The following is a 27,745-nucleotide window of genomic DNA, read 5'->3' on the forward strand; positions in this document are numbered from 1 at the left end:
GCACTACTCTTGACCAAAGCCTTAAGGGAATAAGGTGCCAATAGGGTGCCATTTGGGACGCATGCTAGGTTTCTTCAGTCCTGTTACAGAGTCCTGACTCAAAGTGTACATGGTGGATAAAAAGCTTTAGTGGTGTACCGATATAAGACCTATGTCTAGCACGGAAAACATCTGGGTGTGCCCAATAAGACTGGCTTTGTTGAAAGTGATGAACACTTACCAAGTGTCACCAGTGGGCGCTGTTTAGGGGCCCGGCAGGGTGTGGCGCATTTTCCATGCAGAGCAGAAGTGGTTTTTGGTAGACCTTTTGTAGGTCAAGCGTTCATTATACTTCTCTCTCTTTTCTTTTACTTGCTCCCTCTCTCACGCTCCACCTCTCTCCAACCCCCCCCCCCTCTCCATCCATCAGGGTGAGTGGCCTGTCCCCATTCATGGGGGATAACGACAACGAGACCCTTTCCAATGTGACCTCGGCCACCTGGGACTTTGAAGACGACGCCTTCGATGAGATCTCAGACCACGCCAAAGACTTCATTACCAACTTGCTGAAGAAAGATATGAGGTAAGCAACATGAGGCTCTCTGAAATACGGCTTGATTAAAGAGCCAGGTCTGTCCCAAATGGCACAATATTCCCTACATAGTGCACTACTTTACCATACTTTATCATAAAGTAGTGTACGGAATAGGGTGGCATTTCTGACATGATTTGAGTGTAAATGGCTTTGATCAGCCTGCCAGATATCTCGGTTTAGATTGTTTAGGTGTCATATATCTGTTATTTAGTCTTCTTTTGCCAACGGTTGCTTTGGACTCTGGATGCATCCCAAATGGCACCCTATTCCCCAAGTAGTGCACTACTTTTGACTAGGGCTCTGGTCAAAAGTAGTGCACTATATATGGAATATGATGCCATTTGGGACGCGGCCCCATATCTCGGTCCAAATCTCTATGTGATGTTTTGTAATACACTGTGAATAAAGTCTTTGCGCCTCTCAATGTGCATGTGTCTCTGTGATCATAGGGCTAGACTGACATGTGATCAGTGCTATGAGCACCCGTGGCTAAAACAAGACACTGGCAAAATGGAGGCCAAGAAGCTGTCCAAGGAGAGGATGAAGAAGTACATCTTGAGAAGGAAATGGCAGGTAGGTAAACAGCAGAACAGATCATGCGTTGTGTCCCAAATGGCACCCTATGAGCCTTGGTCAAAAGTAGTGCGCTATAGAATAGGGTGACGTTTGGGGATGCAGACCATGTCTCCTGTTACAGATCAACATATGGCCATCCGTCTTAATCACAAGACGAGCACTGTAGAGCGGTGTCGTAACGTATTAATCCACCCAAACATGATTGAGATTGAGAAAATGTGCTAGATATAGTGCACTATGAGTTTTGCTAAAGTTCCACTGTAAGAGACGCTACGAAAATCACTGTACTGTTGACTGTTAGCGTACTCTGAGCTTCCAAGTCCCTGCAGTTAAACTCCTTCTTTGAGTGCTCTCCCATGAGCAAACCTCTCATTGTGTTAAACAGTCACCATGGAGGGCCATTAGCATTTCATGAGGTTGAAAAGTACAAACTGCGAGTATTACTTTGGAAAACTAGAACACAAAACAGTAGAGACGGTGAAAGTGGAGAGATGTCCGTTTGACCTGTGTTTTGATCAAAATGTACAAGTTCTGACGGCAACAATCTCAGGGATCAAGTTATCCACCATGCTTTGTTTATAGTAGCAAAGTTTTAGGAACATAGACTGTGTCCCAAATGGCAGCCAATGCCATATATAGCTCTGGTCAAAAGTAGTGCACTATAAATGGAATAGGGTGCCATTTGGGACACATTTATTCAGACCTGCTTTCCCCACGGTCAGCATGACATACACCAGTGGACAGTAGATCTGATCTGACAGTAGATCTGATTCTACACATGGACTGAGATGGTGAATCACATCAGATTGTGGAGAAGCCAACTTAACGAGTTTCTCCTGACCCAGCCCAGCACTCCTATCAGTGCCCTCTGACCTCTTCCTTCTCACACCAGTCTCTCCTCCAACACTTTCAAGTTCTGTTTCAGTCTCTCCATCCTTCATCCCTCTTATCATTCTCCATCTGTCTGCTGGACTCCCTCTGCATCTTTAGTCTTTGAGATGATGATGTCCCTCTGTAAATCAGTCAGGACTATCTTCATCAGGCTTCCCTCTGCGTCAACTCTGGCCTCTCCCTTATCTCCTTAATAGCCTGCCTGTGGGACACAGCCCTACTCTGTACTTCATGGTCAACTAACAGGCCATTTCTTATTGTTACAAACAAGGCCATTAATTCATAAGCGTCCTCTTAACATTTCTTGATGATGTCTATTCCTATACCGAGGACTGTTTGTACTGCGACAGCATGTAACGAGTGTATCATTGATTTCATGGCAGAAAACCGGACATGCAGTGCGGGCCATCGGAAGACTGTCGTCAATGGCGATGTTGGCGGGCGTCAGTGCCAAGAAAGGCTCCCCTACTGAAGGTGACACGGCTTCTTTTTACCTCCTGAATGTTCCAAACCTTTCTGTTGTACCCCCAAGCAGGGGATGGCATTCAGCTAGGGGTGTTTGTTTTATTAATGCCTCCCTGTGAACATTTGCCCTCCTTTTTTTGAAGCACTTTAGTTGGTACAGTTACTGGTGCTGCTGCTCTTATTCAAACTCAAAGCAGTTTTTGGTTAAGTGGTTTAAGTGGCTATATGTAACTTTTTTTGGGCAACCTGACCAAATTCACATCGAAATGTGTAGTTATAGATCTATCATTCTACTTGAAAGCAAGTCTAAGAAGCAGTAGATCTGTTCTGTGTGTGCTATTTCTATGCTTCCCGTTCTTAAGTTTTGTTTTTGCGTCTTTTACTTTCGATTTTGTACACCAGATTCAAACGGCTGAAACAACAATATTTTTGGTTATGGAAAATATATTTCACAGCTGTTTAGATGGTACAATGATTCTCTACACTATACCAGCTTATTTTGTCACCATAAACTGAAATTAGGTGAACTATTAAGAGTTTTAGCAACCAGGAAATGGCAGAGCGATTTTTGCATAGTGCAACTTTAAGTTCAACTTGAGGCAAAATCAATGTGTTATTTTGTTTTCCCCCATTGTCCCATGTTTCATAGAGGACAACCAGTTCCTTGAATGCCTAGAGTACGAGGAGAAAACCCAGGTCAAGCCCACCTTCAGCTCAGTCATCAAGGATGTGGAGGTGGTGGAGGGGAGCGCAGCCAGATTTGACTGCAAGATCGAGGGTAATGTCTCACAACCTCCTCATTTACATACATCACAACCTCCTCATTTACATACATCACAATCTCCTAATTCACATATACGTATGTCACAAGTGTTGAATCCATTCATCTGCCATGAAGTCCATCAACCAAACAATAGGAAGGACAATATATTTTCAGGACGCAGCACACAGTGTAAGCTTTGCTCTCGAGGGTTGTCCATAGACATAGGTCAGTAAACCAGGATTAAGGACAACAATGTCATCTGTTTCATCCCATTTGCATTTCTAATGCCACCTACATCCTATGAATAGCCAATGAGACACACCTTGCATCCCAAATGACACACTATTCCCTATATTTGCACTACTGTTGACCCGAGGCCTATGGGCCCGGGTCAAAAGTAGTGCACTATACAGGGAATAGGAGGTGGTATTTGAGACCCATATACAGTATAAAGATTGTTTGTGTTTTCCCAGGCTACCCTGATCCAGAGGTGGTGTGGTATAAAGACGAACAGCCGATCAAGGAGACCCGCCACTTCCAGATTGATTACGACGAGGAGGGCAACTGCAGCCTAGTGATCTCGGAAGTGAACGGCGACGACGATGCCAAATACACTGTCAAGGCTGTCAACAGCCTAGGCGAGGCCACTTGCACAGCCGAACTCCTGGTGGAGGTGATGGAGGAAGAGGAGGAGGAGGAGGAATGAGCGGTACGACCGGTACAAGACTAACAGATGATATCCCCTGTGTTTAGCCTTTAATCTCTTCAATGGGTCGTTCCACCAATTAGGTGCTTTTTGAATGGAAGCATGTTGTGTGCAATAGGAAGGGGCAATTGAATGCAAGCTTCAAATAAATGTTTTTCTTGTTAAAACATTTCTAGCTTGTATCTATGGGTAACAAGGTTGATGTGTTATTCTTGACCTGCTCAGTTTTCCACCACGAAACACCAGAAAATGTCCGAAAAGATTAGAACCAGCTCACCTGCTTTTACACGATGATTTGACTATCAGATGTTCAATGTTCCTTTTGAAAAACATATTTGAAAAGGAATAGGATGCACAGAGGGACAAAATGCAGAATTTTGGCACTTTAGCAAGTCTTTATTCATATTAGCCCTTTACACTGGCCTATATGGATAGGGATAAGTTGAAATGTCAGTAACATGATAAGAATATCCCTGGCAAATGTGGGGGTAGGTGCAACACAAGACACCGAAATGACAAGGGTTTGAGTGAGAGGACTAACTAGTGTCTTCAAGTGGCCACACACCTCTCCAAAGTGTACACTGTTCCTAAGAAATTGTAATGCACTTTTATGACCAAAAGAGTCTTCCAACTATAAGGTGTTTATTTTTTTAGATCTCCTAGCTGTGCCTTTGAGGAACTGGAGCAACATACTTGTCGTTGTTTTGTTTGGAGCACAACCCTGCATCCAACATGACTAGCTAAGTTACAACATACGATATTACAGGGTTAGGCTTTCACAATGCTATTCAGGGAAGCCGATCATTTTGCTGAGCATTGAAAGGAGTCATGAGTGCATTCAGGTGTGTGCGCCGCGGCGAGTTTCTCACAATAAACAAACGTGCTCGTTCTGCTCAGGACAACCAAGGGTGTGACTCCATGGCGTCTTGTAGCTGTACGTCAAACATAGTGATCGTAAACGTTGACACTGTATATGACACGAGTTTTATGATATGGAAACGTGAACTGCACATTTGGACTCGTGGCTTGCTTGTGTGACGTCAAGGCGGTTGCCCACTTAGCGAGAGGGATGGGGGCAACTTTTTGTCGGGCGAGGTGCTCAGGTTCAGAAAGGCTGTCAAGTCAAAACCCACAACGCTGCGAGTGTAAAGGGCTACGAATCAGATTGATTTCGTTTTCCATGTGGCACTTCGTTTAATATGACAGGCTTTTAAAATGCAATATTTGTGTACAATTTCTACTTTAAATATCGAAAGGGGTGCAAAAGGCACTTATTTCGTGGAACGACCCTAAAAGCTGCGTTGCTAAGACACTCGCCTTCTCCGGCACACTCAGAAATGGGGTTGAAAATGGGCTTGATGACCTTTCGCTATGTTTGTGCACTTTCTTTTCTACTTACTTTTCAGTTATAGCAGATTTCAGATGTTAATATTTATAACATTACCTTGACATTAACCACATTCCAGCTGTTTGTGCTTTATCCATTTATTTAAAGGTATTTGATTTCCTTCAAGTTATCTACATTTTTCTTCCTCAACCAAACAAGCCCAAAGTGACTGGTGTGTTTGTTATCAGCATTATTTGCAATTACCCTGGGCTCTTTCAAGAATGTTTTTAAATTGTATTTTTATTTAAGCACAGAGTCATGTGATCATATTTGAGCATCAGTTGAGATCTTCCTTGCAAGCACGTGTCCACGATATTACAAATTTGCAATACTAAACAGACCAGTGAATTATCACATCTATATTTGTTTTGTATTAGATGTATGTAGATTTATATTTCTAAATTTTTTATAAATGTATCATTTTGACAAATTGCAAATTACATGTAATGAGAACACTACAAGTGTAGTTACTCACAGTTACTAAATAAATGTTTATCACAAAATCATGTTGGTTGTATTGTGATTGGGAGGAGGTTCCTAAGGTGTGAAATAATGTATTGATCGATTAAAATAAAAATACATAATTTAAAAAAAAAATTACGGGACTGGATTGCACAAGGACTTATTTCCGTTGTGGTCGCTAGATGCTTTCTTCCCAGAGGAGATCAAGTTTATGAATTTGCTGGCTGGGCTGTGGGACAGTGGATGTGCATTGATAAATAACATTTAACTGTTAATAGGCATTACCTGTGGATTATCGCGAATAACTAACGGCAATCAATCAATCAGCATACAAGATCCAAATTTAGCGTTTTATAATGAAAGTTTAAACATGAAACATACTGTGTGCTTTGATTGATTCAAGAAATATAAATTGTGTGGGGTGAAAACAATGTGGTTCTCTCATTCTAAAAGTCCATTCCAGTGCAAGGTCGCTAATGTACGTTGCTTTGGAATTCCGTCTCATCAAAAATCTTTACAGAACCTTCCCCCCTTCCTTCTCTAGACAGTGGATAGGACCAGACATTTATTCAGACCGTAGATCTGATCTGACAGTAGATCTGATCTGGTTCTACACATGGACTGAGATGGTGAATCACATCAGATTGTGGAGAAGCCAACATAATGAGTTTCTCCTGACCCAGCCCAGTGCCCTCTGACCTCTTCCTCACACCAGTCTCCTCTAACACTGAATGAGCTTCACTGAGCTCTTTCAAGTTCTGTTTCAGTCACTCCATCCTTCATCCCTCTTATCATTCTCCATCTGTCTACTGAACTCCCTCTGCATCTTTAGTCTTTGAGATGATGATGTCCCTCTGTAAATCTGTCAGGACTATCTTCATCAGGCTTCCCTCTGCGTCAACTCTGGCCTCTCCCTTATCTCCTTAATAGCCTGCCTCCATCTTCTCTGTACATCTCTTTAGTTCTGTCTCCCTCCCCAGCTCTTTTTTATTTTATTTCTTATTTCAACTGTCTCTAATTCCGTTATTATTTTATGAAGTATCGTGATATCTCCCTTGAGCTTCTGAACTACTGCATCTTTCTTCAGATAGTTCTGCAGCTCCTTCTCAAGCTTCTGTGTCATCTCTCTTTCCTCACCCCTCTCTTTTTTTGTTGTTGTATTATTCCCTCCATCTCTCTGACCTTGGCCTTTGCCTCCTGGTAGGTCTGACTGCTGTAGAAACACTCTGTTTTATGCCACCATCTCCTCTACCTGCTCCAGCAGATCTGAGACCTGAGTGACATGGGCCCTGTCCTTAATGTTGAGGACATGGTACCTGCTCCCACGTTTCTCTACAAGCTGCTGGAGGTCCTCACTCCCTGCTTGGAGAAACTGCTCAGTGCTCTGCTCTTTCATGCCGTCAGCATGGGTGTGTCCCCAACAACCCTCTGCAAACATCTCCTCCATTCTCTCCAGCAGCCCTTGGGGGGCTCCACTGCTACTGTATGACCGGGAGGAAGGTGGGGGTCCCAGAGCACACAGACGGCAAAGTCCAACATTCTGTCTCATCTTGACGATGGCGCCGGAGGAGATGGCTGCTGTTTTACGGTCTCCTAACCAATTGTGCTATTGTGTGTTTTTTCACGTTATTTGTAACTTATTTTGTACATAATGTTTCTGCCACTGTCTCTTATGACCGAAAAGAGCTTCTGGATATCAGGACAACGATTACTCGCCTTGTACAGGATGTAGATTTTTTTTCTTTAAGGAGTCGGACGCAAAGGATTTACTTCAGACACCTGACAAGGCCCAAATCCCTGTCATTCGCATGAAGAAGAGACAGCGATATTGGGGACGTAGGTCAGGGTGCCTTGTAAGGATCTGACGGCGAGTGAGTAATCTGGCTCTACCATCAGTCCTATTAGCCAACGTGCAATCATTGGATAATAAAATGGATGAGCACCGACCAAAACTATGCTACCAACGGGACACTAAAAACTAATATCTTATGTTTCACCGAGTCGTGGCTGAACGTCGACATGAATAACATACAGCTGGCTGGGTTTTCGGTGCATCTATAGGGGTGGTGGTCTGTGTCTATTTGTAAATAACAGCTGGTGCACGAAATCTAATATTAAGGAAGTTTCGAGGTTTTGCTCGCCTGAGGTAGAGTATCTCATGATAAGCTGTAAACCACAATATTTACCAAGAGTTTTAATTTATATTTTTCGTAGCTGTCTATTTACCACTCCAAACTGATGCTGGCACTAAGACGGCCTTATACGAGCTGTATAAGGCCATAAGCAAACAAGAAAATGCTCATCGAGGCAGCACTCCTAGTGGCCGGAGACATTATTGTAGGAAAACTTGTGTGTTTGAGGCTGACTTACAACTAGGAAAAACGCACAGCACTGACCAACACACAGCACTGACCAACACAGAGCACTGCTCAACACACTCACTCTCTGTAGGTTGGACCACTTTAAAAACATTGTAAAACCCAGGGTAAGGAACATTAACTCACTGTTAATAACTCCACCCCTATAAAATACATTAACTCACTGAGTGGAGGATTCCACTCCATGCCATTTCTCCTTCTCAGTGGGAGTGTGGGGTCTCTTCTCCCACTGTTACACAACACAAACCACTTAACACCCAGAACTGTTTGGGGTGTTGTAAGTCAGTCAAAATCACAGATCAAAATCAGGAAACAAAACATCGGGCAGCATGACTGGAAAAGTGTGCAAAAGAATACACAGTCCCAAACAAATAATGCAGTTAAGTTAATGCATAGCTTCTGTGACGTAAGAATTGTTAGAATTGTGATGCATAGCTGAATAGTTCCATCTCACCAAGTAGTTTTTTCTTTACTGGCCTCCCATCCAGTAGTTATTTGATTTCTTTCTCCTTGTCTTGTAGTTGCTTGTTACTCTCCTGTAACTCCTTTTTAGATTCACTCAATGTCTTCCTCATCTCCTCTTGTTGCTTCTCTTTTTCCTCCAGTTGTTTTTCCATTTCTCCCACCTATGGAAAATACAATATTATGGATGATTAATAATATTCATTTGATGACCAAAATGTATGTTCTCTCCACTAGTTTTGTTCTCCACCTTGATATCTAATTTAATTACCGATTTTTGCGTTATTGATTTCTGATTGATTTGCCAAACAGATTTATTCAATCATCCATTCATTCATCAATACAAAAAGCCTACCTGGTTAAATAAAGGTGAAAAAATGTTTTTTAAATAAAAAATATACAAAAACCTTACAGAATTTGTTTTACTCATCCAGCCTCTCTGATGTCAACCGTCATTAGATTATCAACCATTATAAAATCAATAAGACATTATCAATATTATTCGGTTTGACAGGTTAATTAATGACAAACTATGCATCAGTTAATGGTTCATTATTAACTGATTTATAGATTATCTTTCATGAATTAGTCTGTCAAACTGATTGGTTCTGGGAACATGATGTATATCAATCTTCTCTCCTCCAGACTCTCACACTTACCAAGCTCACCAGCTGATTCCTCCCTCTTCAGCTTGACCCCCTGGGTCTCACGTAGTAAATACTCTTGAGGCTGAACTAATGGTGTAAACCAGAGGTGCGTAATGTGTGGTAGACTACATCACTTGAATACAGGACGAGCAAGATACAGTGCATCAGACTACTCCAATAACTCAATCCTCTCTCATTTAGGGACTGTGGGCAGCAATGGGATCCGGTTAGCTTCATTAGGTTAATTAACAGCAAGTTTTTATTGACCCATTTCTGGTAATGAATTTAATTAGGGGAAATGATGGGGTACTACGGTAGATATACTGTACAGTATTGTGGGAGGAGGCAGGGCTATGTAAACCCTTGTGGATGTCAATAAACAAAACAGCCAAATAAGTAATTACTCGCCCAAATACTATTTTCCTAATTGTCCATTATTCAGGATGGAAATCCATGAATAATGATAATGTAAAACAAAATGTATTCATTATTACCTTCAAATCAACATCTGTCATATTATCCAATTGAATGCCATAGTGTTTAGGTGTTTATAAACAGTATACTGTAATAGTGTCGTTATAGAGCACCGTCATGGACCGATAAATCCACCGAAGCCGCCTCCTGCTGTTCTCCATGGATGAACTGACATACAGTGTGTAGAATCCATGATCTGACTGTCTTTCAGCCTCAAACACACATTGCCTCTCTCCAGCTCCTGGGTGATCAGACTCCCTCTGCCCTCATAGACACTCCTCTCTGTCACCTGGCCTCAGGTGAGAGGTGACAGGACAAGGGGGACATCTTCACCAACATCAGCGTCCGTATCATCTTCAGTGGTGATGAATTTAAACGAATCTGTTCAAGAGAAAACATTTCTGGTTTAATGACATTTCCGTATTCACAAATACCACAACACAGCTCAATTAAAAGCTACAATAGACATATAATGACAAGGATAATGTCAACTCTAAAATACAACACCTTCAATCCAAGGCAGACATATTTATTTGCAGAATAAGAAGTACAACATGAATGCTACTATCTACAGCGGGAATCTATGATGCAGAAGGAATTTAAAGGAGCTTGGAGGAAGGAGTCACTGTGGAGCAGTAGAGCTGACACTGTTACACATAAAGAGACATTAAACCTCAAACTCCTTTACATTTACATTACATTTAAGTCATTTAGCAGACGCTCTTATCCAGAGCGACTTACAAATTGGGCTTTAGATAATTGGTTTGGTATTGTTGTCAAAAAGGTGTAAGAAAAGCTAATAATGAATTCTAAATAATGACGGACTATGGACTCTGGACCAGGGACGTCACTCGACATTCAGACCATCCGGGGCTCAGCACGACTGAAATGAAGCGCCCCGCTCGCTAGCACTGAACATTTTGCAGAAACATAACGCTTTGTTGCATATCTCACTGCTTTCTTCCATGGGCTGTGCTCTCCAGACACCAAATAATCAACATTATTATTATCAACATATTAATTAAATTGATTGTGGTCAGTAAACCCATGGAATATGGGTTTATTTGCTAAACATGGTATCTACAGTATTAGCAAATGCAAATTACAAGTGCATAACTATATCGTAATTTTCCAAGAAGAAAAATGGTTGGAAAAAGTAATAATTTTGTTGCAATGTTTTCATAAACCATGTCCAATATTTGATCGGCAATAAAAAAAAGCCTCATGTTGACTGATGTTGGTCATATTACTGCTAACTAATGTGAGCTAGTCATGATGCACGGACCGTGCAGTTCCAAAATAATCCAAATGGTGGGAGCCTAAACCACAAATTAATGGGGGCATATAATATGGACGAAAGCATGCACCAAACACTCGTGAAAATCATGATTTTATAATATTTATGGTAATAAATCTCAGATTCCAAGGTCAATTAGCTACAGGAGAATATTTCTACCTAATTAATTACACACAAAAATATACACCCCCTCCAACACCCCTGCAGTAACAAACACTTCACAATTTTACACACGTCAAATCTGTCACGGTTGTCGTAAGAAGTGCAGCGTGTGTGTCGTTCCACATTTTATTTACACTGTGAAACTATGCGATACATAAACTAAAGAACAACAAACCGTGACGCAGAGTTGAAACATACACTAGTCAAAAAACAATCTCCCACAAACCCAGGTGGAAAAAAACCCTACTTAAGTATGATCTCCAATTAGAGACAACGAGGACCAGCTGCCTCTAATTGGAGATCATCCCAAACAAAACCCTAACATAGAAATACAAACCTAGAACCTGACAACATAGAAATAGAAAACATAGAAAAACACCCCCTGTCACGCCCTGACCTACTCTACCATAGAAAATAACATCTTTCTATGGTCAGGACGTGACAAAATCAAATCAAATGTAGTTTTAAGAATAATTAGTGTTAAGTAAAAAATAGATAAGTACATTTTTTTAATACAAAATACTAATAATTAAAGAGCAGCAGTAAAATAACAATAGTGAGGGTATATACAGGGGGTAACGGTACAGAGCCAATGTGCGGCGGCACTGGTTAGTCGAGGTAATTCAGGTAATATGTAGATGTAGGTAGAGTTAAAGTGACTATGCATAGATAATAAACAGAGAGTAGCAGCACCTTAAAAGGGGTGGGGGGGCAATGCAAATAGTCTGGGTAGCCATTAGCTGTTCAGGAGTCTTATGGCTTGGGGGTAGAAGCTGTTAAGAAGTCTTTTGGACCTAGACTTGGCGCTTTGGTACCGCTTGCCGTGCGGTAGCAGAGAGAACAGTCTATGACTAGGGTGGCTGGAATCTGGATAATTTTTAGGGCCTTCCTCTGACACCACCTGGTATAGAGGTCCTGGATGGCAGGAAGCTTGGCCCCAGTGATGCACTGGGCCGTTCGCATTACCCTCTGTAGTGCCTTGCGGTCGAAGGCCGAGCAGTTGCCATACCAGGCAGTGATGAAACCAGTCAGGATGCTCTTGATGGTGCAGCTGTAAAACCTTTTGAGGATCTGAGGACCCATGCCAAATCTTTTCAGTCTTCTGCGGGGGAATAGGCTTTGTCGTGCCCGCTTCATGACTGTCTTGGTGTGTTTGGACCATGTTAGTTTGTTGTTGATGTGGACACCAAGGAACTTGAAGCTTGCAACCGGCTCCACTACAGCCCCATCGATGAGAATGGTCCATAATCATCTCCTTTGTCTTGATCACGTTGAGGTCACCTCTTACCTTCACATGTCTTCACGTCTTCTACTTTACATAAACAATTGTTGATTTAAATCCATAACAATGTTTCAATATTCAAGAAAAACATACTGTACATGAGTACATTCAGATGTACTACTGTGTGGCCACGCACGACTCCAACACCATCATTAAGTTTGCTGACGACACAACGGTGGTAGACCTGATCACAGACAGTGATGAGACAGCCTACAGGGAGGAGGTCAGGGACCTGGCAGTGTTGTGCCAGGACAACAGTCTCTCCCTCAACGTCAGCAAGACCAAGGAGCTGATCGTGGACTACAGGAAACGGGGGCGAGCATGGCCCCATTCACATCGACGAGGCTGTAGGGGAGTGGGTTGAGAGCTTCAAGTTCCTTGGTGTCCACATCACTAAGGACTTAACATGGTCCACATACACATCTGCACAGCTCCTCTTCCCCTCAGGAGGCTGAAGAGATTCCTCATGGGCCCTCAGATCCTCAACAGCTGCACCATTGAGAGCATCTTGACTGGCTGCATCACCGCATGGTACGGCAAATCCACCGCCCTTGACCACAAGGCACTACAGAGGGTGGTGCGGATGACCCAGTACATCACTGGGGCTGAGCTCCACGCCATCCAGGACCTCTATATTAGGCGGCGGCAGAGGAATCCTCAAAAAATTGCCAAAGACTTCAGCCACACAAGTCATGGATTGTTCTCTCTGCTACCGTCAGCAAGTGGTACCAGAGCATCGGGTCTCAGGCCAACAGGCTCCGAGACAACTTTATCCACACAAGAAGAACAGCAAGAAGATTGTTCCAATCAGCGTTGGTCCCATGTCACAAGTCGTTGAAACCGAAGGCAGCGGCATGCTTCTAAGCGGACAGGAGTGACTGCGAGAGGTTCGGAGCAGATTGACATATGGAATAGATTTGCTGCACTGGTGCCTGATCTACCTGCGCCTTCATTGCTGGGATTGCCTGTGTCTATGACGGTGGTGCTGACTCATACTACGCTGACTCCAGCAGCGGCTTCGTCGAGTTTGTCTACTTTCCCTCTCTCTGGATCTAACAGGGCACTGCCTGCTGTGGGAGGTCTGGACCTATCGCTGCGAGCAGCGGGCCTACGCTATCTTGCTTCTCGCGGGCCTGTGAAAGGTTCAACGAATTGTGTGAGGGGTAGGAATGGGCAGATTTCTCCATTCCCTTCTCCGGCCAATGGTGAGAAATGTCTCAGTCCCTGGAGCAAAAACGTTGTGCTATCCAGGAGCATGAGTACAGGATATCAATAAGCTGCTTCCAAACATTTTAAATCAGCATCAGAACATTTTGTCTACCATAGTTCATGTGGAATTCAACTACATTATGAATGGCAGCTGAGAACAGCTGAAGATGGATTTTAAAGAACTGATTGAGTCACTGCTTGAAACCAACAAACACCCCATTATATCTGTCCCCCTACCCTCCCTAAATTGTGGCATTGAATGTTTCAGCAGACTTCATGCCCTCCATACCTGGCTATGAGACTATTGCAGCTCTGTGGGTGTAACTTTTTCTGACAATTATGATACCTTCTGGAAACAAAGCTTGTTTTATAAGGAGGATGTGATCCACCCAAATCATTTGGGTTCCTGGATCCTTTCACAGCATTATAAGGCTGTGTTGAGACAATGACTTATCAATGACCAAAGTCCAGCTTGATCACATCTTTACTAATGCTGCAGAAATGTGTTTTAAAGCAGTATCCAAATCCATTGGATATAGTGATCACAATACAGTAGCCATATCTAGGAAAACCAAAGCCTAATATAGTGTATAAGAGGTCATACGAGAAGTTTTTTAGTGATTCTGTAACGGTCGTCATACGTAATGGACCAAGGCGCAGTGGGTTGAGTGCTCATCTTAACTTTATTTTAACACGTAACAAACAAAACAAGAAATCGATCGAACGAACAGTGTTGCAGGCTCACACAGCAGTACAACAACAACTTCCCACAAAGGGACAGGTGAAACAGGGCTACCTAAGTTGGAGTCTCAATCAGCAACAACGATGTACAGCTGTTCCTGATTGAGAGCCATACCAGGCCAACACAAAGAAATACACAACATAGAACACCATAGAAATACAAAACAAGAACATTACCCAAAAACCCCGGAACACATAAATCAAACACCCCTCTTACATAAATACATATCCCATTAAACCCCGAACCACATAAAACAAATACCCCCTGCCACGTCCTGACCAAACTACAATAACCAATAACCCCTTATACTGGTCAGGACGTGACAGATTCTTATGTGGATGTAAACAATATTTGTTGGTCTGTGGTGTGTAATGAGGAGCAACCAGACGCTGCACTTGACACATTTATGAAATTGCGTATCCCAGTTACTAATAAGCATGCAGCCATTAAGAAAATGACTGTAAAAACAGTTAAATCCCTGTGAATTGATGAGGAATTGAAAGATGTTATGATTGAGATGGATGCCGCAAAAAGGAATGGCCAGTAAGTCTGGCTGCACAACTGATTGGCAAATGTACTGCAAACTGGTTGACTAAACTGAATAAAAAGAAGAAGAAACTACACTACAAAACAAAGATAAATGACATAAAGAAAGATAGTAAAAAGCTTTGGAGCACCTTCAATGAAATTCTGGGCAAAAAGTCAAACTCAGCTCCATCATTCTTCGAATCTGATGGCTCATTCATCACAAAACCCACTGATATTGCCAACTACTTCAATGATTTTTTTCATTGGCAAGATTAGCAAACTTAAAAAAACATGAGCTGGCGCACACCCAGAATAATAACAAATGACAAATGGCGAATAAACTATAAACTATCAAAATAAAGAAAGTCGCACACTCCATGTATAATCTCCCAGCAATTTAATGGGTATTTACCAACGTTTCGGCATTACTGTGCCTTCCTGAGGCACAGTGATGCCGAAATGTTGGTAAATACGCATTAAATTGCTGGGAGATTATACATGGAGTGTGCGACTTTCTATATTTGAATAGTTTAAAGATTAGCAAACTTGGCATGACATGCCAGCAACAAACGCTGACACTACACATCCAAGTATAACGGACCAAATTATGAAAGAATTTTGAATTCCGTAAAGTGAGTGTGGAAGAAGTGAAAAAATTATTGTTGCCAATCAACAATGACAAGCCACGGGGTCTGACAACTCGGATGGAAAATTACTGAGGATATTAGAGGACGATATTGCCACATCTTCAATCTAAGTCTGCTAGAAAGTGTGTGCCCTCAGGTCTGGATGGAAGCTAAAGTAATTCCGCTACCCAAGAATAGTAAAGCCCCCTTTACTGGCTCAAAAAGCCGACCAATCAGCCTGTTACCCATTGGTAAAGTCAGATTTTTTTTTACTGTAAAAAAATTGACAACAGCCTTTCAGCACGCTTATAGGGAAGGACATTCAACAAGCACTTACACAAATGACTGATGATTGGCTGAGGGAAATGGATGATTAAAGGATTGTGGTAGCTGTTTTGTTAGACTTCAGTGTGGCTTTTGACATTATCGATCATAGTCAGCAGATGAAAAAAAAAGTATGTGTTATGGCTTTACACCCCATGCTATATTGTGGATAAAGAGTTACCTGTCTAACAGAACACAGAGGGTGTTCTTTAATGGAAGCCTCTCCAACATAATCCAGGGAGAATCAGGAATTCCTCAGGGCAGCTGTCTAGGCCCCTTAGTTTATTCAATCTTTACGAATGACATGCCACTGGCCTTGAGTAAAGCCAGTGTGGCTATGTATGCGGATTACTCAACACTATACACGTCAGCTACTACGCCGACTGAAATGACTGCAACACTCAACCAAGAGCTGCAGTTAGTTTCAGAGTGGGTGGCAAGGAATAAGTTAGTCCTAAATATTTATAAAACTTAAAGCATTGTATTTGGAACAAAGCACTCACTAAAACCTAAACCTCAACTAAATCTTGTAATAAATAATGTGGAAATTGAGCAAGTTGAGATGACTAAACTGCTTGGAGTAACACTAGATTGTAAACTGTCATGGTCAAAACATATTGATGCAGTAGTAGCTAAGATGGGGAGAAGTCTGTCTATGATAAAATGATGCACTGCCTTCTTAACAACACTATCAACAAGGAAGGTCCTACAGGGCCTAGTTTTGTCGCACCTTGACTACTGTTCAGTTGTGTGGTCAAGTGCCACAAAAAAGGACTCAGGAAAATTGCAATTGGCTCAGAACAGGGCAGCACGGCTGGCCCTTGGATGTGCACAGAGAGCTAATATTAATAATATGCATGTCAATCTCTCTTGGCTGAAAGTGGAGGAGAGATTGACTTCATCACTACTTTTATTAATGAGAGGTATTGACATTTCGAATGCACTGAGCTGTCTGTCTAAACTACTGGCACACAGCTCGGACACCCATGCATACCCTACAAGACATGCCACAAGATGTCTCATCACAGTCCCCAAATCCAGAACAGACTATGGGAGGCACACAGTACTACATAGAGCCATGACTACATGGAACTCTATTCCACATCAAGTAACTGACACAAGCAGTACAATTGTATTTAAAAAACAGATAAAAAAAATACCTTATGGAACAGATGGGACTGTGAAGCAACACAAACATTGGCACAGACATATGTATACACACACACACACACACACACACACACACACTCACACACACACACACTCACACACACACACACACACACACACACACACACACACACACACACACACACACACACACACACACACACACACACACACACACGATAACATATGCACTATACATACACATGGATTTAGTACTGTAGATATGTGGTAGTGGTGGAGTAGGCGCCTGAGGGCAAACAGTGTGTTGTGAAATCTGTGAATGTATTGCAATGTTTTAAAATTGTATTAACTGCCTTAATTTTGCTGGACCCCAGGAAGAGTAGCTGCTGCTTCGGCAGCAGCTAATGGGGATCCATAATACTGTAAATACAAATACAAATACGCTGCTGCTACTTTGTTTTATACTCTTAATATTATTATTATTATTATTAATCCCAACGCCTAGTCACTTGTAGAAAATAGTAAAAATAAAGAAAAACCCTTGAATGAGTAGGTATGTCCAAACTTTTGACTGGTACTGTATATATTCAACGTTTTTACCAAAGACTCTGCAGCTCAGGCTTGTACAAGAAATCTACAGACTTTCCCCTTTTACTCATATATACCCTTACAGGTAAACTTCTTCTCTCTCTAGTACCTCTCTCCCCTACTTCTACATGAAGTAGCGTGAAGACTGTAGTAAATCCTTTACCTAATATTCATAATCATATTATGAGCCTATTAAGATACTAATGTACAACTGTGAGACATTCAGTCCAGTTTATTGCCAGCAGATAATAACGTCTGATTGATTCTTGAGGCTTGGCTCTGTGTATTCTTGTTCCAAAGATCAGTGACCATGTGACAAACGCATCAACTCAACTGAGGATCAACTTTGATCACAGATCACATTATACAATTTAATGTCACCTGCTGTATGTGTGTTATTTTGATGCCAGCAACCACTCCAGCCTAGCCCTGTCAGATGAGCCCTGTCAGATGAACCCTGTCAGCCCTGGGATTCAGACAGGAACACCTCTCAACCTTGAGGCTACCAGCCCACCCTTGTACTTTACTTGCATACATTTCCTCTGAGGATGAGAACTGGGTGCACATGCAAAAAAGTAATAGCCTTTTTGAATTTTTTTTACTTTTCAAAACATTGATTTATTTATATAAAATTTACCAGAGTAATCATGTTCAAGTAATAGGCGCTGTATGTATGTCATGAAATGCATGACTCATAACTTCTTCACTGCAGAGATGCATTTAAAGTTTCAACATGAAACCTTGATTTATTGATATTGTGGGGTAAACACAGTGTGGTTCTCTCTCTGCTAATAGAAGACTTCCTCTAAATCCCAACAACAGTATCCTCTTTAGAGTTCTCAGTCTCTGACTCCTCCAGGTCCCCTCCCCCTCCCCCAGCCCCACTGTTGTTCATTTGATGAAGGTTGAATGCCAAGACTATCCTTACCTATACAGAAAACCGATCACGTAACAAAAAACAGATTACCCTTGTGTTGTCAAGTATCTGAATTGTCATTAGGTAAATAGTAACAAATTATCTTGGAATGGATGCACTTCTTATTAAATTCCAATTTCTCTATACTGGGAGTGGTTACGTCCCGAATGGCACCCTGTTCCCAATAAAGTGCACAGGGCCCATGGGAAAAGTAGTGAACTATAGAGAGAGTAGGGTGCTATTTGGGACGCGCACGTTGTATGTCGCCTGTAGCAGTTCCATTGCAGAGAGTAGCTGAACCATTACAAACATAACTCAGCAGAAATACTATTAGGGAGCCCTAGCTCTGAAAATGGGTTCCTCAGGCTTATCTGGATGACTCACGACAGATGAGTTTCAGTACCACCACGTTAGACTGGAATACACACTGGCAGGTCTATGAAACAACGTTTAGTGCTAGTTATGTTTTAAATGTTCCTTCTTGCTGTGTGAATCACATTTAAATATATCATATTTCCTCCAAAGTGGTGTGAATGCTGTGTTTTGCATCTTTATTTTATTTCCCCTGTAGTACACTTTATATGCACTAGAGGGCCTCTTCATTCTATGATGCATCTGACATTACGTTCTCAGTTTAGGACTTAACACACTCATAGACAAGATATGTGTAAGGCCTTCATTCAGCTGGAAACCTTAACAAGCCCAATATTCTGTCCACAATGCTTAATTGGCCTGAAAATGAGGACTTCCAACCTCCTATACCACTGTTTACTCTGAACTAAAATGGACCTTTCGAAATGTCAAATTTTATTTATGTTTATAGCACAGGAGGTTGGTGGCACCTTAACTGGTGAGAACGGGCTTGTGGTATTGACTGGAGCGGAATAGGTGGAACGGTATCAAATACATCAAACACATGGTTTCCATGGTTTCCAGGTGTTTGATGCCATTCCATTTGCTCCGTTCCAGCCATTAGTATAAGCCGTTCTCCCCTCAGCAGCCTCCTGTGGTTTATAGAATGACCTGAGCGGTGTCCCAATGTGGGTGATGTGTAAAATCTTGCCCACTGATCAACAGACAACTTTGGGGTTAGGGAGGGTTGCAAACTCTGGCTCTGTCGTGGCTCTACCACAATGTTCTCTTTGTGCCACGTCTTCTCCCTCTCTCATGAGCACTCTGACGTTTAAGAACACTACTTCCTTTAGCTTTGTAGACAAATTTAGCAACATCTGTGAAATGGTGTCCCTGGGAGATTCCTGACACAGAGATTTGATTGTGCTCTCTTTATTTTGGGCATCTGTTTGGCATTTTACATTTCATTGCGGTGCACTTTGGGCCCTCTTAGGATTGCCTTAGTGGGGATTTCTCTAGGCCTCGCAGCACTGAGCAGCTGAAGCACCATATTCTCCCATTCTTCTATGTGGATTAGGCCAAAAGAGCCTTCTCTGGAGGTGTCTATTAGGTCATTCTTCATTGTGACACAAAACATATACCATAGTGTTTAGCCTAGCAGTTGTCATAGAAAAACATGTTTTTTCCTATTTAGCTTCTCTTCTCTTCAATTCCAGAGGACTACTAATGAAATGGCTACCCAGACTATTTACATTGCCCCCCCCCCCCCACGCTGCTGCTACTCTCTGTTATTATCTATGCATAGTCACTTTAAAATCTCTACCTACATGTACATATTATCTCAATTACCTCGACAGCGGTGCCCCCGCACATTGACTCTATTCCGGTACCCCCTGTATATAGCCCGGCTGTTGTTATTTACTGCTGCTCTTTAATTATTAGTTATTCTTATCTCTTACTTTTTTTTAATGTATTTTCTTAAAACTGCATTGTTGGTTAAGTGCTTAGGGGTATGCATTGCACTGTAAGGTCTCCACCAGTTCTATTCGACGCATGTGACAAATAGAATTTGATTTGATTTGACTACTAACACCCTGTCTCCCTGCCTTTCTCAGCCAGCTGAGGCCCTGGCATGTCTGCAACCACCCCCACCCTCCACCCCCACCCTCCACCAGGAAATCAATGTCTCTCATTCCCATCTCCATCCACCCACACACACACACACACACACACACACACACACACACACACACACACACACACACACACACACACACCCACACACACGCCACACACACACACACACACACACACACACACACACACACACACACACACACACACACACACACACACACACCATCTACGGTGCGCTGCCTCATCAGCTGCAGCATCATGTCTGTGTCTATCCCACTCACTCCACAGCCTTGGCTGCTCTCCACTGCAGACGTCTGAGAGAGACCCTGCTATTGTTGACTGTTGTTGGTATGTTCATTGTTGTGTATTTTATAGGCATAGCTCTGCTGAGCACTACTGTTCTGTATGTTCATTAGCTAATTTGTGGCGTTTTGTGTACAGAATAATAGGCTAGTTGTTGAGCCCCTAAGGCCTAAAAAGAAAGGCCAATTATTAGAGCTATGTGATGAAGGTTAGAATATTATGTAATAAAAAAAAGGGCATGATTGTAATGAAAATGTTATTAAGATAGGCTTACTGGTTTTAAAACAGGTATTATAATTGTTGTTGTATGCCTGCAATGAGTTGCAACGGGGAAAAAATCTGTAACTTCAAATATTGCACATTTAACACTGCATGACCAAAAGTATGTGGACGCCTGCTCGTCGAACATCTCATTCTAAAATCATGGGCATGGAGTTGGTCCTTGTCACGGTCTTGGAAATGAGCGGACCAAGGCGCAGCGTGTGTAGAGTTCCACATCTTTATTCCAAAGTGAAACTTAGCAAAACAAAATATATCAATAAACAAACAACGAAATGTGACTACGTGGTGCACATGCACAAACACAAAACAATATCCCACAAACACAGGTGGGAAAAATAGCTACTTAAATATGATCCCCAATTAGAGACAACAATTACCAGCTGCCTCTAATTGGGAACCATACAAAACACCAACATAGAAAATAAAACTAGAACACAACATAGAAATTCTAAACTAGAATACCCCCTAGTCAAGCCCTGACCTACTACACCATAGAGAAACAAGGGCTCTCTATAGTCAGGGCGTGACAGTCCCCCTTTTGCTGCTATAACAGCCTCCACTCTTCTGGGAAGGCTTTCCACTAGATGTTGGAACATTTCTGCGGGGACTTTCTTCCATTCAGCCACACAGAGCATTAGTGAGGTCGGGCACTGATGTTGAGCGATTAGGCCTGGCTCTCAGTCGGCGTTCCAATTCATCCCAAAGGTGTTTGATGGGGTTGAGGTCAGGGATCTGTGCAGGCCAGTCTTGTTCTTCCACACCGATCTCGACAAACAATTTCTGTATGGACCTTGATTTGTGTACGGGGGCCATTGTCATGCTGAAAAAGGGAAAGGACCTTCCCCAAACTGTTGCACAAAATTGGAAGAACAGAATCGTCTAGAATGTCATTGTATGTTGTAGCGTTAAGATTTCACTTCACTGGAACTAAGGGGCCTAGCCTGAACGATGAAAAACAGCTCCAGACCATTATTCCTCCTCCATCAAACTGTACAGTTGGCACTATGCATTGGGGCAGGTAGTGTTCTCCTGGCATTCGCCAAAAGCAGATTTGTCCGTCCTACTGCCAGATGGTGAAGCGTGATTAATCACTCCAGAGAACGCGTTTCCACTGCTCCAGATTTCAATGGCAGTGAGCTTTACTCCACTCCAGTTGACGCTTGGCATGGTGATCTTAGGCTTGTGTGCAGTACTTGTGCTGCCATTGCTAACAGAGGCAGCTTCGAACTCGGTAGTGAGTGTTGCAACCGAGGACAGATGATTTTATGTGCTATGTGCTTTAGCACTCGCCGGTCCCGTTCTGTGAGCTTGTGTGGCCTACCACTTCGCGGCTGGGCTGTTGTTGCTCCTAGACGTTTCCACTTCACAGTAACAGCACTTACAGTTGACCAGGGCAGAAATTTGACGAACTGGCTTGTTGGAATGGTGGCATCCGACGACAGTGGCACGTTGAAAGTCACTGAACTCTTCAGTAAGGCCATTCTCCTGCCAATGTTTGTCTATGGAGATTGCATGGCGGTGTGCTCGATTTTATGCACCTGTCAGCAACGGGTGTGGCTGTGAAATAGCCGAATCCACAAATTTTAAGGGTTGTCTACATACTTTGTATATATAGTGTACTTTTTCACAAATGTATTTTCATGCTTTGCCCATGTTGTAGCCTCAAAATGTCACTTTCATCAACTGACTCAGTGACAGTGAATTTGGTTGACTTAATCAAGCCAGTAAAAATGCTGCTTAATCCCTTATCTCGGTAATAAAAGTTGAATGGCGAGAAACCAAACAGAGAAGGAGAACGTCAGAACGTGTAAGTCGCCAACAACACGATTTGGAGCATTTAATGGTATGAGGTCAGCCTCTCTCTGCATTTGTGTCCCTGATGCGATGTGTGTAGCCAGCTGACCCCTAATATGACATGACTGACTCTCTCTCTGTTGTATCAGGCTGTGTTGTTCAGTAATGCCACTGTGCATCTGGAGAACCTCTGCTCTCCATGGAAACTCTCCCCAAGCTGATGTCATCCTCTCAAAAGCAATGGGACTCCACCCTGTTAGCAACACATTGTCTTATATCTTCTACTAAGTAGTAGATGTAGGCCTAATAGATTGTTTTGCCTTTTTTCTCTCAACCTCCAGTATAGGGAATATTCTATCCTATGCCTATCTATTATGGCTGTACATGAAGATTTTCCCAATTATCCTAATTCTTCGGGGCTATGAGGCTTAAATACTGGACTTGGATTGCGGTTGTAATTAGTGTTTTAGATTAGGTAAATTGGTTGTAGTAAGGTTGTTATAAACAGCTTATACACAGGTTATACACCATGAACCGGTCTGCATCTACCTGCATGCAACTCTACAGAACATCGTCTCCTTAACTACGCTTTTGGCAAAGCCAAGTAGAAGGCTTGTCTCTGAAAGGGCTCATTGTGTAGAGATGTGATTGTGTGTGTGTGTGTGTGTGTGTGTGTGTGTGCGTGCGGTGTATCGGTGACGTATGAGTAGACTAGACTCTTTACTGTATTCGTTGGTCAGCACTGCAGAGATTAGCTTGCTACACAGACAGGGATTCCTAAACCTGAATCATGCCCATCGTCATTACAACTAAATGGGAGTGGAGCAGAAATTGTGCAAGATATGGATAGATTTCTTTGGTCCTATAAATATTGCGCGGTTGTTGCTTCGATTGAAGTTTCCACCAAGTCCCCCATTTCATTATAATGCTTCACGAGGACTGGGCTCTTTGGAACCATCGTGATGTTCTGATTTCCACACGTGTGTTTTCTGTTAAAGTGGTGAGGCTGGGATAAAACAGGAATATTTGAAAACAAGAGGCTTTTGCGTGGGTACATTTGTTTCGTTTTCTTTCTTTTTTTTGACTTGCTGTGATTTCTGAAGTCGAGGAGGAAGGTGGAACGTTGTAGTTGTGATCCAGCAAAACCAAGCTTGAAACATGGGGAACGCAGGGAGTATGGACCAACAAACTGATTTCAGGGGACATAACATGCCTCTGAAGCTGCCTATGCCGGAGCCAGGTGAATTGGAGGAGAGATTCGCAATCGTTTTGGTATGTTCACAAATAATTCAAAGTACTTTCTTATCGAACCCTGATAAGTTTCCCCATTTGTCTTTCGCCATTCCTACTTTGCGCTGGCACGACAGCTGTGTTGGTCTGACCGTTACCTAGCTACTCAGCTCAGTCGTCCTCTCAACTCAAATCAAGCCTGTTCCATCTTTTGTGTTTAGCTACAGTAGCTAAGTTGGAATATCACGATGAGATAGACGTTGCAACATTTGATCTCATCTATTTTTCTTTTTGACATTTGTCTTTGGTTACTTGACATGCGTCTTCATTGATCGCGTCAAATAATCAATGGATTGTTGGGAGAGGGTAGAAAACCACATGAACAAAATCTGTCACGCAAATGAATCAGAAAAATCACACCATCGAAGAATCTATCTGGTAGTCTGTTAAGTCAATTACCTTTGTTTTAGTGGGTGGGGTGAAGTTACACGTGAAGGAAGCTGAACTCTACTCAGCAAGTTTACTCCCTTGTTGATTTGATATGTAAACCTCAGCAATTTAAGTAGGACAGCTGTTTGTTTGCCCCATCGGCCCTATCTTGCAAATTCGAAAATGCCTTTCTGAGTGGGACATTCAGTGTTCAGTGAGAATGTGTGTTTATCAGCCTGTATATGCCAAGGCTAGGTTTACTTGTACCTATGCTGCTTCTGTAAATGTGATCTGTTAGCCAACTGTGTATACTAAAGAACCATTTGAACAGTTAGCTGTCTTGACAAAATGAGTAACCTAGCTAGTTGATTTAGGCTAATTCTGCTCAATTAATCTAATCTTCCATTTTCTGTACTTTAAGCTAATACATACATTGCTTACTATACTACACATTTGCAATGTTTCAGCATCCTAAAACTAAGCATAACCCAACATGGCCTGTTCAGAGATTCTGGGGGGTAGATCAGTGAATAGCTCAGGGGTGTAAAGCCTGGTTTTGTGAGGTCGTGTAGATGTGGGTCAGACATTGTTGTAGTCAGACCTAATACTCCACTAAAAGGTGGCTCTGTTGTGGGACCTGGCCGCATGCAACACAATTAGCCCAACACAGACCTACTAAGAAGGTTATGCAGTGCCATGTGACTTCAGAGCTCCTGCAAACCTGTCAGAAGGAACGGTTTGATTGAAGAGGGAAAAGCTGTAACTAAACCTGTTTTACTCTGTCTGTGTTTCTGTGTTTTCCAATGTATTATGCCTTGGGCTATGGTCTGTTACTCTGTTTGCTGACGGTGCTGGCCCAAGCCATTTAGACTGTTATTAGGCTACCAAATGGAGCAATTGTTTTTTTTTTTAACGTGGGAGTCACTAATACATGTCACAGTGTTCTCGTTGGGGTGTAATTACTGCATGTTTCGGCGGAGAGGGAGGCAGGGAGCAGACCTCTGGCCAGAGGGGTGCCCTTACAAAAAAAGATAACAGTTCTGAAACTGCAGTAAAAGTGCAGTAACTGCAGTCGACTGTGTTATTTTGGACTCAGTAATTGCAGCCTGCTGCAGTTCTACTGCATTCTAACTACAGTTATACTACAGTGTACTGCAGTTATACTGCACTCTGACGGCAATCTTTTTTCGTAAGGTCGTGCGTCCCAAATGGCACCCTATTCCCTATATAATGCACTACTTCTGACCAGAACTCTATGGGTCGTGATCAAAAGTAGTGCACTATGGAATAGAGTGCCATTTGAGACACAGCCAGGGTTGACGTCACACTGCCTAGGCCTACCAGGGGATTGAAGGCTTCTTCCTAATCCCGTCTGCTTTTAGGATAACCTGGCGCTGCTTTTCATGATCTGTGAACAACACCAAGGAATGCCAGGCTTGAACGCCTGCCTGCCTGGCCTCCTTTTCAACTAACAAGCCTAAAAAAGTAGACTGGAGGAACCAAATGTAACCACTTTACGACACTATAGGAAGGATACTGTATCATTGAGTTCAATGAAACACTTAGTTGTCAGTTAGCTTTTCCCGACACGCTCATTACCTGTATTTATTTTCCACTGTAAAGGTCATTGATGGACTCATGAGTCATACTCTAAACGTATCCTATTAGTTAATGCTACTTGCTGAATCCCTTAAGCACAGGCTAAAATAACACAGTGGACACAGTGGGTCTGGTTGCACCAGGAGTGATCAGTCGCTCACTGAAGAGGGATGGATGTGAGAATGAAGGAGTACCAGCTAGAATGGAGCCTTTGGCGAGTTTAGCGTTTTAATCACCGGCACAGCGTTATTTACTGCTGTTTAAACCCCGCTGATTGTCAGTAATGCCCGCTGGTCGGCGGCGCCATGAATTGCCCGAGTGAGCGTGTGACTCAGATGACTGTGTCACTTCAGCCTGCAAGGCTAATGGTTGAAAAACCGTATTGGGCCCCTCAATGATTGATCCAATACCACCATGCATCCTTCAGTGATTGATAAGCGTGGGTTAAACTGCAACAAGCAGAGGAGCAGTCAGCAGGAGGATTACGGTTTCACGGATTGGATGCTATCACTGCCCATTTCTTTCTTCACCAACGCGCAAAATCATTTTAATCAGTGTAAGTAGGGTTTATGTAAAACGGGCTACTTCTTTGATAAAACAGATGTTTTCTACAGCTGCAACATCGAGAGCATCCTGACTGGTTGCATCACTGCCTGGTACGGCAATTGCTCGGTCTCCGACCGCAAGGGACTACAGAGGGTAGTGCGTACGGCCCAGTACGTCACTGGGGCTAAGCTGCCTGCCATCCAGGACCTCTACACCAGGCGGTGTCAGAGGAAGGCCCTAAAAACTGTCAAAGACCCCAGCCACCCCAGTCATAGACTGTTCTCTCTGCTACCGCATGGCAAGCGGTACCGGAGTGCCAAGTCTAGGACAAAAAGGCTTCTCAACAGTTTTTACCCCCAAGCCATAAGACTCCTGAACAGGTAATGAAATGGCTACCCGGACTATTTGCATTGTGTGCCCCCCCCCCCCAGCCCTTCTTTTATGCTGCTGCTACTCTCTGTTTATCATATATGCACAGTCACTTTAACTATACATTCGTGTACATACAGTGGATATAAAAAGTCTACACACCCCTGTTACAATGCCATGTTTTTGTGATGTAAAAGAATGAGACAAAGATAAATCATGTCAGAACTTTTTCTACTGTTAATGTGACCTATAATGTGAACAATTCAATTGAAAAACAAATTGAAATCTTCGAGGGGGAAAAATGAAAAATAAAAACCTTACAATAACCTGGTTGCATAAGTGTGCACACCCTCTTATAACTGGGGATGTGGCTGTGTTGAGAATTAACCAATCACATTCAAACTCATGTTAAATAGAAGTCATTACACACCTGCCATCATTTAAAGTGACTCTGATTAATCACAAATAAAGTTCAGCTGTTCTAGTAGGATTTTCCTGACATTTTCTTAGTTGCATCTCAGAGCAAAAGCCATGGTCCGCAGAGAGCTTCCAAAGCATCAGAGGGATCTCATTGTTGAAAGATATCAGTCAGGAGAAGGGTACAAAAGAATTTC

General features: G+C 42.6%; 2 protein-coding genes across 12 annotated transcripts in view; both read left to right on the top strand.

Annotated features, from left to right (window-relative positions):
* LOC106586160 (myosin light chain kinase, smooth muscle) overlaps positions 1-5,868 on the top strand; it is a 98,934-nt gene extending 93,066 nt beyond the window's left edge. For all 3 annotated transcript variants that reach the window (XM_082968876.1, XM_014173075.3, XM_082968877.1), the window contains 5 exons: positions 410-562; positions 1,024-1,147; positions 2,425-2,515; positions 3,156-3,284; positions 3,743-5,868. In XM_082968876.1, the coding sequence (XP_082825002.1) occupies positions 410-562; positions 1,024-1,147; positions 2,425-2,515; positions 3,156-3,284; positions 3,743-3,975 (730 nt within the window). In that variant the 3' untranslated portion in view covers positions 3,976-5,868. The remainder of the gene's footprint in view (positions 1-409; positions 563-1,023; positions 1,148-2,424; positions 2,516-3,155; positions 3,285-3,742) is intronic.
* Positions 5,869-23,625: 17,757 nt separating this feature from the next.
* The window catches only part of LOC106586162 (formin-like protein 2), a 78,518-nt gene continuing 74,398 nt past the window's right edge, over positions 23,626-27,745 (top strand). For 4 of the 9 annotated variants that reach the window (XM_082968883.1, XM_082968879.1, XM_082968878.1 and 1 more), the window contains exon 1: positions 23,626-24,230. In XM_082968883.1, the coding sequence (XP_082825009.1) occupies positions 24,117-24,230 (114 nt within the window). In that variant the 5' untranslated portion in view covers positions 23,626-24,116. The remainder of the gene's footprint in view (positions 24,231-27,745) is intronic. The other 5 variants (XM_082968882.1, XM_082968885.1, XM_082968881.1 and 2 more) reach the window with 2 other exon arrangements.

This window comes from Salmo salar, chromosome 25 (genome assembly GCF_965601325.2).
Source record: "Salmo salar chromosome 25, fSalSal1, whole genome shotgun sequence".
In the NCBI taxonomy this organism is placed as follows: domain Eukaryota; kingdom Metazoa; phylum Chordata; class Actinopteri; order Salmoniformes; family Salmonidae; genus Salmo; species Salmo salar.